Genomic DNA, 18,235 nt, shown 5'->3' on the forward strand with positions numbered 1-18,235 from the left:
TGGTCTGATCTGTTAGCAAGTGAGAAGCAGACGGAAGTAAGTGTGCAACATTTCTACAAATTGTTTTAATATGATGGCCGCCAAGAATATGAAAGGCTGATTTGTCACAGTATCATTGTGGAGATTGTGTTAATCTGGAATTGGTCTCGTATCTGTTGGAAAAATCAAATTTCATATTTAGACCAGATGGGTTAGCCTTTGGACTTCGAAAGTGAGGGGCATGACCGTCAATGTACAGGGGGCTGCCACTGACGGATATCCTGTTCTCTATGACATTTTCTATCTTGTTCAGTATCTACTAGACATAAAGGATAAACGTATACTCCCGGTAAATTGAAGATCACTTATTAAACAAAATGGTAATTACAAGCAAGCTTATTTTAGACACTCTCGAGGTACTTGGAATAAAATTAAGATGCACTTTACTGAGATTCTCATAATCAGAGCCCTCACTAAAAATAACGGTTGCACGATTTCAACAGACAGGGAATTTTTGTTTCAAAAAAGGTTAAGTTTGAGGTCCTTTTCACTTGGCAGCTTACTTTTTACAGTCGAAAAGCTAAGCAAAACAATTTTCGTGTATTTGAAGAACTTATTTTCTTTGATTTGCGGATTCCGGTTTCCAGTTTCTGGATTCCGGTTTTTGGTTCCAGATTCCGGATTCCAGTTTCTGGGTTTTAGGGTTGCCCCATCTTTAACAGAGTGTTTGCTTCACATTCAGTTTACACATGGCTGTTATCCAGCGTAGGCAGACTTATAAGTTTTCCTTCAAAAATATATTGCAACAACTATTGCATCTTTCATTACCTATTCTTGTGATGAAATGACACAAAATCCAAGAACAAGAAGTCATAAGCATAAAACTAACTTACGTGGTAGTGTTTACAGTTCCTCTTACTGTCTGCATATGCCGTCCAGAAACTGGTGCTGCCTGGACAATGTACTCATTATTTTTCTGATCACACCTTTTAAAACGTCACTGTTATATAATTTGTCCTGAAAAAGCAATACATGAAATGTTATGCCTTTGGCACTCACCAAATACCTTTACATGATGTATAATGTACACCATATCAACATTCACAATTCTTTTTACTCTCATTGTAACTTTTTTGTGTCATTTTCCCTCACTTGAGGACAGGACTTCCACATTAGGTGATAATTTGCCTCTGGAATCTCTATGAATTCACAAGGAGTGATAACAATTAAATCGTGACCAATTTTAGCAAAGGAGGCGTTCAAATGTCAGATTTTAATGCTAACTTTATACAGTAACTTTACATTACTCTTCGTACATATATATAACCTCTCAATTATTGCACCTATAGACAGAAGGTGTGCTGGGGGAAGAAATGTTCTAAACTCTCTGAACTTTTCTCCCTTACCTGTAATAGGATGACCATTATGAACTACGGTTTGTAAACAACACCAACATCAGGTTACGTATACACATGTATATTTTGTTGTTGTCTGTAATCATAAAAAAATAAAAATTTAAAATCCTCCATAAAGTTCATACTCAATAACTCTGCTACATGTAGCGCTGTTACTAGAAATCAATTTAAGTGAAACTTTTACAGCAGCTCTGTCAAAATTGTTTCTAGCAGTTAAGGCAGGATAACAGAATATACATGTGATGTAAAGTTTATATGAAATATTTCATATATGAACTGCGGTTATAGATGAAAGTGAAGAATGATCATCGCAGTTAATTTTCCAATTTAAGCAACTGGAAAGAAGAAGCCTGAAAAAAAAATCAGGGCTTCAACGGGATTCGAACCCGTGACCTCCTCGATACCGGTGCGATGCTCTACCAACTGAGCTATGAAGCCACACATTGGGAGCGAGGTCAATTAATTGAGTTCATGTCTTCCCGTGAGGAGTGAAATGATGTAAAGTTTATATGAAATATTTCATATATGAACTGCGATTATAGATGAAAGATGATCATTCTTCACTTTCATCTATAACCGCAGTTCATATATGAAATATTTCATATAAACTTTACATCATTTCACTCCTCACGGGAAGACATGAACTCAATTAATTGACCTCGCTCCTAATGTGTGGTTTCATAGCTCAGTTGGTAGAGCATCGCACCGGTATCGCGGAGGTCACGGGTTCGAATCCCGTTGAAGCCCTGATTTTTTTCAGGCTTCTTCTTTCCAGTTGCTTAAATTGGAAAATTAACTGCGATGATCATTCTTCACTTTCATCTATAACCGCAGTTCATATATGAAATATTTCATATAAACTTTACATCATTTCACTCCTCACGGGAAGACATGAACTCAATTAATTGACCTCGCTCCCAATGTGTGGCTTCATAGCTCAGTTGGTAGAGCATCGCACCGGTATCGCGGAGGTCACGGGTTCGAATCCCGTTGAAGCCCTGATTTTTTTCAGGCTTCTTCTTTCCAGTTGCTTAAATTGGAAAATTAACTGCGATGATCATTCTTCACTTTCAGAATATACATGTAGCACACAGCAAAGGCTAGAGATACACACATGTTAGTTATCAGTTAGGATTTGGTGAGCTTCTGTGCTGTAGGTATGGTGGAAAATAATAGATTATCAGAAATGAAGGTTCCTGAGACATTTTGACAGCACTGAGAGGAATTAATATATAAATTCACAAAAGAAGTTCTTGCCCTGTCCAGTTCTCCGTAATAAAAATATAATTTACATACAAGTCATTTATTATATATGGTTTGTGTTTAAAGCCGATATAATGCACACTCTGACTGGCCAATTCCAGTGCATTATTTACATTTACATGGTATACCTCAGTAAAATCATAAAACATTGCGTGCGACTAAAATAAAAAAAAATATAAAAAATAAAAAATAAAAAGAAATGCCTAATTCATAACAATTTAAAATACTCAACACTAAAACGAATGTAATTCTTTACTTGAAAATTATTCTCCCGTAATGCCCATGGGCCAATTACAGGCGTGCTAAAAAGTCCTAACGCAAAGTAAAAGGAAATTAAGAAAACTATTGCTTTTTTTCCGGAAAATTGTAGCGACTGAAGACAATGATAGAACACTCTGAGAGTGCATTCTATCAACCTGATGAGATAAAATTTAAGGAGAATAGAGAATTCACAAAGTTATATCACAATCGAATTGGTACAGGACAGGAGAAAGGAAACTGTACAGCCAGGAAGAAACTGAAACTTTCTTCGACGAGCAAAAAAGTATGCATGCACAACAAAGAAAACAGTCAGTGACATTCATTTAATAAGTTAGTTAATAAAAAATTAGTGCGAAGAAGAGAGTACAGAGAGAGAGAGAGAGAGAGAGAGAGAGAGAGAGAGAGAGAGAGAGAGAGAGAGAGAGAGAGAGAGTGGACATAGGAGAATGCTCTCTCCGACTAAATTGTGTATATATGTATGTAAAAGTTATTCTTATTACCGAGAAATGGTCAGGGCAAGAACTTCTATTACACTGTTCAATTTACCGAGTTAATTAGTACCATGTCACTTTTTAGGAACATTTCCATATTAAGTGTAAATACCGCATTGGGGAATAACCTCTTATTAAGACAATAGGGTCCATGTACCCCCAACCAGAAGCAATGGTACAAATAAAATGAAATAGCCAATCAAAATCAAAGCAGAGCTTTATTTGCAGACAGGATTGCCATGCATAATCGTCTACTCGACATTTTGGACTATATAACCTGTAAGATCCAAGTGTAACATTTTTTCTATTATTCGTTCTTGCGTAATTTGTTTTTCCTTTGCGTACGCAAATTAGTTTATACTTCTTTTCGTCCTTTTGTTTGGTCTTTTTTTTTTGCGCAATTTAGGTGTTTATTCCTTTCTGTCAGTTTTCGCGCCCTCGTTAGCGTTTCTTTGCTGTTTCATCTTCATTAGCGCCTTTCTAAGTTTCTATAGTTTTATTTTCCGCATGTTCTAGCGTATTTTCCATATCATAGCTTTGCAGTACAGTTTTGGGGCAGTTCATTTTGGTCCGCGCTTAGCGCAGTTCTATTTAGCTTTCGTGCTAGTCTCTTCGCGTCATTCGCAGTCCGTTTCACAACAGTTTTCTCTGGCCGAAAAAATGTAAGTGTAATTCACTGTCCTCGTTTTGCAGTTTTGTTATTTCTTTATTCGAATTTAGCTCAGCCGCAACTTGTAACTTTTGCTCTTTTACTGTTTGTATCCACGCTGTTTGTATCCACGCTATTTGCATCTACGCCGCTCGTATACACACTCTTTGTACCACGCCGTTTTGATTTGTGGAGTTGTTTATTAAAGGCCAAGAGAGTTTTTTACGCTCATTGCAGTTTCATAACCATTTCACCAAACCGAACTAATTGGACAGACAAAATAAAACGACGAAATCTACATTATAAACACAAGATGCATATCACTACATCTGAGCTCGAGTATCAACAGCAAATCCCTTCTCAATGAAAGGTGACCGAATAAAAGAGAGGATAAAGAAAATTCGTTTAAGCTTGCGGTGTTAAAGTTTAAAAATTATTTACGCTTAAATTTGAATATTGCTGAGAGTCTGTATTTTTGCCGACGGCTTAATTTAGCTTTGCAGTCATTTTATTGGCAGTAGCTTTACCAGTCTTCAACCAAATTAACCTCGGAATTTACAAAAGCATTTCGCCAAACCGAATAAATTGAACTAACAAAACGAGGAACTCTCCATACTTTGTAATCACAATATGCAAATATTCACATAGGAACAAAATTAAATTTAGCAAATCCTGTTCGCTTCGGCTTAAAATGGTTTGTAGACCTTCCTTGGTTTTAAACACCAGAAGAGGAAATTTTAGCAGTCTACGAGGCGGCAGTGCTAACTAACTAAGAGAAAACTTCAAAACTCGCCCGGCCGTGTTTACAAGTACGGTTTTGGTTAAGCTTATTTTCAGACGTGAGGTTATAAGCTTAAGTTGACGACGAAAATCGACAGAAAACTTAATTTGTTTACAACTTACAGCAACCTCCAAAGCGACCCACGTGTTATTGTTTAGAGACGAGCGAAATTAAAACGATGCAATTTTTAAAATCTCTTACAGCATGGCTTCAAATAAGGAAGACTTTTGATGGATTCCAATTGAAAATAAGCTTATATAACCGAGGCAACTTGTTAATTTTCATAGCAAACGCAACAACAAAAGTCATTTACCGCAAGTTGGCAATTCAGTTCGGCCAGTGTAAATCTTCCGGGCAGAAACTTGCAGCAAAAGTTGTGAAGACTGAACTGAAGTTATATTTTCGATAGATCAACGAATCAACCACTTCCGCTACGTTACTGTTTTGTAATTTCCCTAAAACACTCGGGCACGTTTGATTTCTCTTGTTCATCACCTGACCAAATCAGGTGACTTTTGAATTTTCTTACACGGCTGCACAGCATCACGTTCGCGCGAATTTTGAACTTGGCCATGGGGAGTTCGGCAGTCTTCTAAATCAATTTGTCGGGTACTTTCGCCTCCTTTCTATAGCCCTCGTTAGCTTTGGTTCAAGGCATTGTTCGGTATTATTTCACCTCCTTTCTCTAGCCCTTGACTAGCTATAATTCCCGGCATTGTTCAGTACTGTCTCGCCTCCTTCCCCAGCGCTGGCCCGCTCAGTCTTTTTCGCGATCTTCTTCGCTACTTCTTTGCCTGCTAATTCTTGCTCTCTGTTTTTTCCTTCAGTGCAACCCTGTCTTAAAAATATTAGATCAACCTCCGCTATCGTTTTTCTTTAAAAATCCCGCCAAGAAAAATGGCATTCTCCCGCTACAAACCGAGGGTGCATGTCTCTGTCAACCCATTAGCTGGAGTATGGCGCCATCTTGCGCGACTCCGTCGTCGTCGCCGTCGTGCGTACGCGCCCACAAGCAATACCGCTAGCCATGATAACCATCAGAAAATCAATTCATGGGTTTCCTTTTCTTCCCTATATAGGTATGGGGCTCCGCTTGGTGGCCCTTTGGGCCGCCGGAGCTCCGCTATCAACAAATAGCACTGTTTCGTTCTCCAAGTCTAAATTCCTATGTTTGGCTACCTTAAATGACGTCAGTAACTTCTAGCTGCCATTTCTTAACTAAAGCAAACATTTTTCATTCCTACGTACCGAAAAAGACGTCAAGTGCTTTTATTTTTTCCTTTAAAACAAACACAGATTTCTATTTCTCAACTGATACGCTGACCCTAACCCTAACCCTTAACCCTAACCCTAACCCTCACTCTAACCCTAGCCCTCGCCCTAGCCCTAACCCTAAGCCTAGCCCTAAAACCTAATCCTAACCCTAAGGCTAAGCCTAACCCTAGCCCTTGCCCTAAGCCTAACCCTAAAAGCTAACCGTAACAATGAGTGAGGTAACCCTTACCCTAACCGTACGTCTAAACCTGACCAAATTTTTTCATCTATTTTGTAAAAAGCTTCCGTAGTTGTAGGAAATGTTCCTTTTCATAAGGGAAATGAATGAGCCTGTAATGGTAAATCAGGTTATAATGGGTGCCTTATTTGCCTCACAAGGTCATTAAGCGTCTCCAGCAATGATATTCCTAGACAAAGGGCTAAATTTCCCTTCATTTTATGAAATATTGAGGAATTTTATATTAGTTATGCAATAACTCAGTGGGGGGGGGGGGCAGTATAGCAATCACGTGATAGTCATAAATCAGAAGAGGGCTTTGTTTTACTTAAAATAATATATAGTAAATTTGGCATGGCATTTGCCATTTGCAATTTGTTCTGTTATAGACTAGTGCAAACTAGAAGACCTTACAAACACTCAAAATGTCCACTTTAAGGTGGTATGGTACCCTAAAATATGGCGATGTTCATTAAAAAAATTCAATTTCATGGAAATACAAGACTTAAGACCCTTGAGGATTTGTCAAAAACATTTTGAAACGATCTTGCCGAATTTCCTTCCGGATGAGTGTGAAATTTAAGGAAAGTACACAGTGGTAAAAGTTTTTTCACGTGGCAACGGCCATAGCAACGACTGTTTACTATAAGAACGTGACCAAAAATATAGATTATTTTTAACTTATATGAACGAAACTATTTAGAAAAAAACTTTTAAGACATGCACAACTCGATTGGTATAATTATTTGTGAAAATCTTTGCCTCAAATTGCCATCACAGGCTCATTCATTTCCCTTATGACAAGGAATATTTCCCACAACTGCGGTAACTTTTTACAAAATAGAACAACAATTGCACCCCCTCCCCCGAGATCTAATCTGCACCCCCCCTCCCCCACTATTTGTGGCTCGTTAAATGCTTAATACTTCGTGTAAAAACTTAAAGAGCGTTTTTCTTAAAAGTTTACTTTTGTACCGACTGACTTCGCGGCAACATTTCTACTTTGCAAGGTTTTTAAGTAGAATTTCTGAAACTTGGGCTCATCAAAGACCAATAGTGTCGTGATGATATAAACCAAAAAAATCGTAACATTTTAAGGTCTGTCACGTGACATGAGATGATTTGTCCACTGGGTGTGGTAAAAAATAAGGTTATTTCCAAATAAAGCTGTAAAAAGCACTGAAAATAAGAGTTAACTGTCAAAACTTAGGTTCATATCACAGAACAAAACAGAAACTTACATGATATGCTTATTTGACAGTCAATACTTGTTTTGTAAAAGAGCAGTAAGTGTTGGCGTCAATACTATAAAACACTACTTCAAAAGGCTGTGGCTGGTTTCCATAGCAACCATTTTGAGTAAAACTCTAGAAATTTAATTTCTCTTCTTGAGTGCAATAGCACACAATTGATCTTTCTTCACCATATTTAAATAAGCTTTTGGTCCATATTGAGGGTACTTTACCACCTTAAAAACTTAACAGGGGCTTTCCAAGAGACAATTGTGCAAGGAGTATCTCGGAAGAAAAGTCAACAACTCGCGCGAAAATGTTGCCTTTTACGTGCCTCCTTCTTCACCCTCAGAGTGGAAACCCGGCTTGAGCACGGGAACTAATCAAAAACCAGTATCTGGGCTCCAAACCTGAGCCCGTGATATCTTTACGTGGTACTGGTCAGCGGATACCTTGTTTTGACAGCTATCAGTTGACCATAACATGGATTTCCAGTACAAAAGATGTACGTATGGTAATGGTGTAGCCTCGTACGAAGACGCTTTTTGTGCTCGTCACGCAATCTTCTTCCCCCACGAACGTCTGTAGAAACCAAGGGGAACATTCCTTTCCCTTTGTTTGCTCACATCCCGATCAAGGGTTCGGACTTCAGACCCAGAGAAGTTTGCAAGAGACTTCAACGGAAACCAGCATGACCTTTTAACGATCATAGAGACTTTAAATCCGTCGATATAAATACCATATTGTCAAGAAGCTGTAGAGTGTTAGGTGAAGAAGAAGATAGCCATGTTCGTACGTGGACATTCGTTTGCACGGCTCGTTTCTATCAAATCCTGACTCAAATGCTAGAAGCGTGCGGGAAGTCTGCTTGGAACTGGAGAAATGATCGCAAAACGCCAAAATACTACGCAAAATACTTCTTTCATCGAGTGTGTAGGACATTTGCGATATTCTGTATAAAACCTCTTTAAGAAACTAAAGTTTATGTCGCCGTGAAAAAGATGAAGTGATCGTGAATCTACGAACGCGGACTGGACTAGAAAACTGAATATTTCTATAGGTAATCGAATGGGGCCGAGTAAAATTAAGGATAAATATCACGCGTGTTTTCAATTTCAGCAACTTCTGAAAACACAAGCTATATTAATCCTTAATCATTTTTACGTGGACCCATCGCTATTACTTGTTAATGAAATAGAGGGAAAAATTACTGAATTTCTGAATGCGCTCCTGAGTAACAAACGCACGACTGAGCCGAATGAAATTTTCGTTTTGCACAAAGATACCAGGACATGGACAACCAGACTTTCAACTTTGAAAATATAAAGTAAGTGCATCTTCAAACAAATTTAAAACGTTCAAAACGCGTTCAGATCACGCAGAATCTGATTCTTCGATGAAGACACGCTTGTATCCTCGCCTTAGATCACTTATGCTCTTCTGAACGGCATCATTCTCAGCTTCAAGGTGACGCTGCAGTGACAGCAGTGACTGCAGAGAATTTGCTGCGTAAAGCTGACTTTAAGCAGTTCTTGGAGGAACAGGACCAGTGTTGTCAATGGCTCGTGAAATGATCTGCTGCTCTCGTTCTCCTCCTGAGTCATAATCGTCAGCCCGTTTGGCAGGTACGTCACCGTGTAATATTCTATATTTCACACTTTGGGATACCAGAACTTTTCAGCTTCTTCACCATGGTTTTTCCTGCACTATGGTTGGTCAAATTCTTCTCGGGGCACAGATCCTTCAGCGATGAGATTTCTTTCATGTTTTTCATGATTGTGTTTAAGGCGTTCTTTCCCATTGGGGTTTTCTTGTACTAAACGCTTGAAACTGCATGGTTTGTCGATGACAGTGAGATAAAACGGACCGCTTTCCATCATTTTGCTTGGTCGCTTCTCCAGATATCATTTGAACAACGTGACGGGTCACCTTTCCTCATTCCCTGTGGGAAACATTTTGGGGATGACTAGTCTGGTTTTCACATTAAGTCCTTCCTGACTCGTATTATGGCCTCTTCATATGAGCTCGGCAACCGGGCTAACTCGCTTTCTGAGATCTCGCCTCGCCACTCTTTCCTTCGTAAAAATTTCGATGTGTTCATATGAGAGTCGGGGCTGGCCTGCTTCCCAAGATCTCGGGTTTTGCGACCGAGATCTCGGTAACCGGGATGAGAATTTTCCCATATGAACACTCCAGCCCGGGTGAGCGGGACGAATTTTTTTTGACAAAATAGCTTCGCATTCGCAACATAGCGGCCAAAATGGCCTAACTTTTGTCTTGTATTTCCACTTGGAAGTATGCGAATTACCTTTATTAGTAAAGTTACAAGAGTCCACAAAGCTACGACAGTCGCGAACGATACAAGGTTATGTTCCACCATTTTGGTTTTGTTTCTTGAATTTCATCCCGGTCGACCGGGCTGAAATTTCCCATATGAACAGATCACAAAATTCGTCCCGAAAACCGAGCCCGCCTGGTTACCGGGCTCATATGAAGAGGCCCTTAGTTGGACCTTCATCAAAAGTTACAAATTCGTGTCTGTCGTCGCCGCGCTGTTAAGTGAAATATTCAACTTTCATTTGGTGGTGTTCTTGTCGCCCTCGTAGGCCAAAGTGCTGAGTGAGCAGCCACCAGATGGTGTTAAGTAGAGCTCGTGGAGTGCCTCCTCCAAGCTGGCTGTTCTGCCAGAGGACTTCTTTCTCTTCGTTTGTCAAACTTCTGGATCGGTTTGGTCGCTTTCCTGTGCCCTGCTCTCGCAGTTTTCTGGTCTTCCCTTCCAGGACTTTTCTGGAGCTAAGAAACTCCCTATATCGGATGATGGACTTCGCATAGGCTTTTGATTTTAGATATCTCTCCAGTGATACCTGCATTACTTTCAGGCAATCGGGCTCGTAGTCATCCCCGATGTCTTTTCGTAACTCGGCATAAAACTGAGACAGTGTTTGGTCGAGGACATCGCTCTCGTACTCTGCTAAATTTGTTTGGAAGTTTTCATTCGCCCACTTTTTTAAAACGTTATTCCAGTAGCCCATGCTTTTCTTCCCGTTTTCATTTTCCCTCGTCTCTGTTAATTCTTTGATATATTCCTCGACCGTCAATTATCTCAAAACGAGACGCCATTGTTACAGGAAATTTTTAGCAACAACTTCTTGATAGCATAAGCTGTTGCTAGGAAACCTGAGGACCAATCGTGAGCGAGTAATTTTCCCCTCTTCACAAGCGAAATTAAGAAAAAAAAATACCCTCTTCATTGACCAATCAGCATTTAGTAATTTTGCCCTCTATGTTATTAACTTTGAAAGCGTTGACGTTCACGCTGACGTTCACCTTGACGTACGTGACAGCGCAAAAGTTTGCTTTGTACTTCTCGCCCCAAGAAAGCCTGTTCAGTACGTATATTATTAGCTTTTTATTGCACAATGACCCGGGGCAATCGCATTGATTTTTGAACGTGTTTCAAACCAAATATTTTTGCGATATCTATTTTGTTTAAAGGCCTAACTTGAACAATTAACTGTATACAACACCTTGCGAGGATTAAGTTATAATTTCTTCTTCCAATATCACCTTGTTGTCAAACATATAGTTTTAATTTCAAGTAAATGACGACAATTTTAAAATTCACAGACATGTTTCGACAGAAACATCTGCCTTCACTGGTGCGTTGCAATATGTGCATAGAGCTTAGAAGTCTGCACATCCGGTGATCTAAACTTTTTATTGTAATTTTCACGCTTTCCTTTATTGTAATATTTTTATACACTTCTTCCCGCTATTGTACTCATTAACATTTTCCAGTATTTATATTCCACGCACTATGCTCCATGCACCTTATTGTCAAGCAAATAGTTTTAGAGAATATAGAAATTGGTCAAATTGGATGTGGTGTCTTTAGGAGGAATCAACAGCTACATGGAATGCAAGCAACTTATACTCGCAGTTAAAGACAGAATTATTAGCGAGGAAATCGAAAAGCTGAAAAACGGAATTCTGTTTATTGAATTTAAAAGTCAAATGATAGTAGAACGTAGAAAATACCATGGGTAATATCGAAGAAGATAACATTTGTGACAAGAAGAAGAATATTCTGTTTTACTTGTCCACAATTTGTAAACTGACCAGTTATTTTAAAACACCGAATACCCCTGTCAACAAACAAAATAGAAATTCCTAATGTTAAACAAGTACATTGTAAAAAATCACATTGGTAAAATATAGAGGATATTGCATGGCCTCACGGGGAATACAAATTTGCTCATGTCGTGTTGAGGTATCTCTCGCGAACGAACTCAACGAAGATGAAATTCTTATTCCAAGACGCCAGATAATGCTCTGTTTATTACGTATGAATATTGATGAAACATCCAATTTTTATGAAATAGACGTCTCAGGTTTTTACTCATTTCAAAAGCACCGAAAGCAGTGGTCAGATTAACTGAGGTAGGGATCGTGAGCGAAAATGTTTAGATTTAAATGAAAACCAGTTAAACGAAAATAAAGATAAAGAACGTTTGCTTCCCGAGAAAATTTTAGATGTCGAAAGAGAAATTATACATGACCGTAACAATGACAACATCAATATCCTTACACGTGAAAGCTTAAAAATAATATCTTCACGGCACGCGACAAGAAATTAAATTTTAGGAACAATAAAAGTCCCGATGTTTCATCAATATCTATATGGTAAAATTATAGTTCATGCTCCTAGCCTGTAGCGCACTTTTATTAAAAATGGCAACAGCTGTGAATGGCTTTACTTTTCTGTACGATGATTAATTCATTGCTTCTTTTGCTTATCGTTTGACATGACCAGTTGCTAGCAGCAGAGAGAAGACTTTCAGGTGAATTACTTAGCTTATTTATTTTCCTTTAACCTTTTAGTCACCACAAATTGGTATTTGAAAAGCGATAAGAAATTCTACCTTCATGCAGTAGAAATAACTTCCTTTCGTTTAATATGCGGTGAGTATTCAACATCCTGTTCATAAATATTATTTTGCCACAAATATTAATTACGGCTTAAAGAATGGAACACGCTGCAACGTGTATCTTAAATAACTTAAAAAAGTAAAGTTCTAGCGAGAAACATTTCAGAGATCATTAAAAGTTAAAAATTGCTGTTCGTTGATCGTGATTCCTCTTCCTTCAACTGAAAGAGGGACATTAAAATGTTGTCAACTGACTGCTGTTGGAACAAAGATAATCATCAGTACAGTGTGGATAAAACGTCTTTACAGACAACCACATTCTCTGAACTAAAATCGAAAGAAATGTGCTCAGATATGTGTGGAGAGTTCGGATTGTGAGCTCGGGGCCAAGGAAAGGTACATAAAAAAAAACTTTCAGAGCATCCTTTATTGCTTTGCACTGAAAGGAATATATTTCAGAGACTTCTAAACTGTCATTTTAGTTCCCAAAACAAACAATTCTACTTCTAATTAAACGAAGACGGTATCAATAAACAGTTATTTTTTTTATAGTCTTCCGAGAATATATTAACACTAGTGATAGTTATCACTAAAGCTGCCCCCCGCTTTTTTTTATTTCTACCGATTGAAAACAATTGAACATTATTATATGAACTAAAACTTCTATATATTTTTTTGTAAACTTTATCACTCATAATGTTCCTATGACTTAGGCATCTTATCATGGTTATTATCCAAACATTCAACTAAGTAAACTAAACCAACACTTTCTAGTTAACTCATTCCATTCCAGACAGCCGTGAGTTTTCCTTTGAAAGATCACACAAAGTAATTTCTGAAAAAAAAAAAAAGTTCCCCTCATGGGAACTAATACTCCTGTTACAAAGATTTCACTCAGTAGAACTTAAGAAAAAATGGTTAAAAAATTATAGAGAAACAAACTGCTGTTTCAATTTGATGATGAAACAAAGACCAAAACGTATCTCGAAAGCAGAACAGCAGTTGAGAAAATCATCTGGAACTTGTTGTCACGATTTTTTTTCTGAGACGGGTAGGAGGAGGACGCACCCGGCAAAGAAAAGGCCTTTCTCTGCAATTTCCCCTTCCCCTACCCTCTTGCTAAGAAAGGCCTGATACTCAGGTAACAAGTATCGCGTTACTGTCACCTCTAATCTATAAATGCAAATTAGAGTCAAGTTCTTTGTCCTCAACGAAAACGCTGCAAAACATTTACATTTACTTTTGGATTCCTGCCAAGTCATCTAGCCGTGACATGAGCTCTACGTCACGTAAGATTACTCAACAATAATGAGCGATCTCAATAAACGGCATGCCAAAATACTGGCGATCGGAAGTATCTTTGTCACAATTGAACACGAGCGAAGCGACACTCACCTCGAATATCGTGATTTACCGGTACTTCAGAATTACTTACGATACCTTCTGAGTTGTTTTTATCGCAAAATCCATCTTCAGGATCTTTGAAATCGTTTTCAATTTGTTCTATATCAGGATCTCCGACATTTCGAAGAGAATTTACTTTATTGCGGTATGTTTATTTGACCCCCAGCAAACTTTCGGCAATCCTTTGCGAGCCGTGTTCTGAAAAATCGAGAATTTTTTCTGCGTCGGCGAAATTTTCGCGCCTTTTACGCGGGGACCTCTAGGGTGCCTCCTCGGGTTTTGGCTGTCCGGGCCAAAACCCTGCGGGGGCAAAAACTATAATTTCTTCTTCCATGCCACTATGTTGGCAAGCAAACAATTGATAAGAGTAACGAAATTATTCAAGATGAAGCAGCCAATTTGTATCTTCAGATGAAGAATAGCTCGCAGTTTCAATAAGCGCAGATCTGAAATCCTCGCATAATAAGAGTTAAGGTTATATATCGTACGAGAATGATCGTAAAGATCTTGTGGTCGCTAAGATTACAGAAACAAAATAAATCTCTAATAATAATATTACTTTATATTATTATTATTATTAGAATATTATATTATTAAAATTATATTATTGTCTCAATAATAAAATAATAACGCAAATATTAATACATTCTTAATAATATAATAACAATTTTATTATTTTAACCTGCGTGGCTACACGATCTTAGAGACGGAAACACTTTTCATTTCTCTGAGTTTTAATATATTAGAATACGTGTGCATGTGAAAAAAAAAAAAAAAAAAGGAAAAAAACGGTGCCACTGTTTTTCAGCGAAAAAGACGAATAATTTTTTAAGAGGGAAAATCAAATCCTGCTTTGAGGGTAAAATGGAGGGTTTAAAAAACAAAACAAAACAAAACAAAAATTGCCCGAAAATTACAAATACAAAAGCAACCAAACTTTTATGGCTTCAAAACTTATCTTCAAGACTCTTTTGGGGGTTATTTAAGCAACGTAATAAAAATAGTGTCTCTCGGTTTATTCACTATTGTGATGCAAAAAGTATAATTTGAATTATTCTTGGGATTTACTCGAGATCAAACATACAGAATGATTTTATTCTTGTATATTCTATATGCCATATACCATAGTTTGGGACATTGCTATTAGTTTTTTGCATCATATTTGGTTCGCGCAAAATACAGCTTTCTGATTTTTATTTTATTTTTTTTTTGTTTATCGTTTCCATGGAAATATTGACTGCCTTAAGTAATGCATTGTACGAAACTTTAGTCCATTTCCAAATGCTAGGTGTAAATCTTTTTTTACTAGTGTCATTTCGAACTTGGACTGGGTTTTAAGTGAGTTCCATTCTAAAAGGCATGCATTCAATATGCATTAAATAAATTGTGTTCTAATACAACAACATATCTGAACAATTTTAGAGTCATTACGGACATGAAAATGTCTCCCAGGAAAAGTGTGTGGGCTGCTGTTCTTGTGCTAAGTAAGTGTTTGTGTTTTCATTATTTGTTTTACTCTATTTAAAGGCACTGAGTTGAATTTAAGCTTGAAATGACGAGGGAAGGCTATGGCGGTCACCATACATGTTTCAATTTTGTTTGCAGAGCCCAAATTCTCCTTACCAGTGGTCGGGAACACGTCTAGCGGTCACTAGTCAAGGGGAACGCGGGCCCTGGGGACATTTTTCAGTTTCCTTGCATTTGGCTGGTGCGCCTGCAATTTCATTTGACCAATCAGGATTCAGCAGAAGGAAAAACTGTACTGTCCTTACGCCAAGTGCTTGTTAACATGAAAGACATTGCAGTCCGGCAACTTTTCTCTATAAAAACGGCGCTAGATATTTGTGAAAAGGGATTTCTAATGCAAAAAAGCTAATCAGATTTTAAACGTGAAAAATATGAAACATTTTGTGCTTTTAATTTGACGCCAAAATGAGTCGTTTGTGTTCGGCCACTCACTCTTCGACGTCTGTCGCCAGGTGGGATAAGAACTGTGTCGTTTTGAACAAAATATATTGTTGCTCGCCAAACTAAACCCAGAATTCTCGATTTAAGCAATAGATCAGAGGCCAAAGCGAGCATGACATTGTTTTTTTTTTAACTGCGAAGAAAGAGACTATTTTGTTGTTTCAATAGGACAACTCAGTTTTCACTGCCGCTCATGCTGCGGGCGCAACCACCGTATGTAAGGGTTTTTTAAGCAAACGAATTCCCTTTGCGCATGGCATTTAACTCAAGAAAGATGTGTCTCTTTTTTCGGCAGCTGCAATTTTTGTAAAGACGTCTCCTCAACATACTCGTCAGGGAAGCCTTGACCGTAAGTTTTAAAGTAAAACAAAATAAGATAAAATAATATATAGATTTAGGCCAGCCTAAAAGCGTAGCTCCTGGGCCGGGTTGTTCAAAGCCCGATTAAGCTAACCCAGAAAAAGGTAGAATTTTGATTTGAGTTTTGTAACTTCGCGGTGAGGTTTCTGTATATTGTTTGGCCTTCTGTTTTGAGTTTTAATAATCACCATATACACAAAACAAAACAGCAAAACACATTTGCATAGAAGAAAAAGTTATAATTCGATTAACTTTTAATCCTGGGTTAGCGTAAACTGGCTTCCGAGCAATCCTGCCCTGTTTCCAACAAACTAACCCAATATGAGCCCGCGATCCAATCGATAACCAGCGCTTCGTCAGCGGTCAACTTCAAGAAAACACGTGACCTCGAGGAGCTGTAAACCTGAGCCCGCGATATGGTCACGTGATACTGGTCAGCGGATACCTTGTATTGACAGGTGTCAATTGATCATAACATGGATGTCCAATATCAAGGAAGTACACGGTAAACCACGGCTGCATGTCTCTGTCAACCTATTATTTGGAGAATGGCCGCCATGTTGGGCAACTCCGCCGTCGCCGTCGTCGTCGTCGTCGTCGTCGTCGTGCGTACGCGCCCACGAGCAATACCGCTAGCTATGATAACCATGAGAAAATCAACTCATGGGTTTCCTTTTCTTTCCCATATGAGTACGGGGCTCCGATTGGCGGCCCTTGGGGCCGCCGGAGCTCCGCTAAAAACAAATAGGAAATATATATATTTTTTTATGTCTATTTGGTAAGTAACAATTATTCCACGAGCACGCGTTGGATATTAGATGATCAATAGCTAACTGGACGCGTAGCGCCGAGTTGGCTATCGATCATCTGATATCCAACAAACGCGAGTCGAATAATTCGTTTATTGAAAATGCCCCCAGTAGAAAACTAAGATAAAATAAAAATTAAAACGCCTCCAAAAACTACGCGCGCGCTTACCATATTTGTAGAGCATAGTATAATGGCTCATATGCTATGATGGCTAAGCCAATGAAAACTCTCCAATTGTTTTATCCAATGATCCTTTTTTTAATAATCATGTATACCTGTAGGCTTTTGTCGATTTTGCTAGCATAATTCGGGCATAATTTTCCAAAAATTTAGAACAGTGCTAGCAGCATAATATGCCAGTTTTACGGGCACAAATGACAAAAGCCTATATACCTGTGTCCTACGCATACAAGAATCCAACGTGAAAAAAAAAATAATAGAAAATAAAAAAAATAATGAAAAAAATAATAATAATAAAAAAGAAACAAATATGTGGATACCAAAGTTAATATAACTTACAATCCTATCCTATCCTATATCTCTTTATGCCATAAGGCACATAAGGCTTTGACATTCTCTTTCCAACCACTACGGTTTGCTGCGAGGTTTCTGACATTCGCCCATGACTACCACTCAGCTGTTTTGCTTTCATCGGATTCACGATCGAAGCTGTCGGCTTTTGGGTTTCCTTTCGGCTTTGACCCAAATGCGTCATTCTGCTACTGTGAGCCCTCGTCGTTTCACCGATGTTGGTAGCAATTTGAATGTCTTCCGTTTCTGTAATAAACTTGTTTTTACGGGAGTGGGTTATCAACCCCCGGCCCAACCCCCAACCTAGGGGACCAGGGAGGTCACACTTCGTCTGGCCTCTACCCTTCGACCTGTTCGGCATGGGTGACCCTACCAGGAGTACAAGACTCCAGCCGACATAGCTCTAGGGGTCACTGAGACACACAAACCATCCCACCGCGGTAAGGTGGTGACCTCGTGGGATGGATAACTTACAATAAGGGTTCCCTTTTTCAATGTCTGGGATAATCTGTTAATCTTGTAATAGTCATCCATCATTATAGGAAAGTCACGTGTAAAGAGTTACAACCCTGCTCATAACTCCTTTGACACTTCTTTCTTCTTTTAATAACATTCCCTCTACCTTCACAATGTTTTGCCTGGCAAGAAAAGATAGATGCCTCCTATTAACT

The 18,235-nt window shown here is 38.5% G+C and overlaps 2 protein-coding genes and 1 long non-coding RNA gene across 3 annotated transcripts in view; 1 reads left to right on the forward strand and 2 right to left on the reverse strand.

Annotated features, from left to right (window-relative positions):
* Nucleotides 1–447: 447 nt before the first annotated feature.
* On the reverse strand, nt 448–6,002 carry LOC149105440 (uncharacterized). The gene is made up of 3 exons (XR_016210106.1): nt 5,153–6,002; nt 1,386–1,470; nt 448–996 (listed from the first exon to the last, which is right to left on the reverse strand). It is a non-coding gene; the product is annotated as an uncharacterized LOC149105440 (long non-coding RNA).
* Nucleotides 6,003–10,118: 4,116 nt separating this feature from the next.
* On the reverse strand, nt 10,119–10,595 carry LOC149105441 (uncharacterized protein KIAA1958-like). The gene has a single exon (XM_089272355.1). The coding sequence runs from the start codon at nt 10,593–10,595 to the stop codon at nt 10,119–10,121; it is 477 nt and encodes a 158-aa protein (XP_089128481.1).
* Nucleotides 10,596–12,330: 1,735 nt separating this feature from the next.
* Nucleotides 12,331–18,235, forward strand: part of LOC149105442 (insulin-like growth factor-binding protein complex acid labile subunit) — an 11,600-nt gene continuing 5,695 nt past the window's right edge. Inside the window, exons 1-3 of the mRNA XM_089271642.1 lie at nt 12,331–12,404; nt 15,318–15,379; nt 16,159–16,212. Of these exons, the coding sequence (XP_089127768.1) occupies nt 15,331–15,379; nt 16,159–16,212 (103 nt within the window). The 5' untranslated portion in view covers nt 12,331–12,404; nt 15,318–15,330. The remainder of the gene's footprint in view (nt 12,405–15,317; nt 15,380–16,158; nt 16,213–18,235) is intronic.

The sequence above is a fragment of the Orbicella faveolata genome, unplaced genomic scaffold, assembly GCF_042242905.1.
Source record: "Orbicella faveolata isolate gen_17 unplaced genomic scaffold, um_ofav_v1 contig_34, whole genome shotgun sequence".
Taxonomy (NCBI): Eukaryota; Metazoa; Cnidaria; class Anthozoa; order Scleractinia; family Merulinidae; genus Orbicella; species Orbicella faveolata.

What these genes read in the sequence shown, in the direction of transcription:
- LOC149105441 (XM_089272355.1), bottom strand. Translation starts at nt 10,595, where the DNA reads ATGGGCTACTGGAATAACGTTTTAAAAAAGTGGGCGAATGAAAACTTC.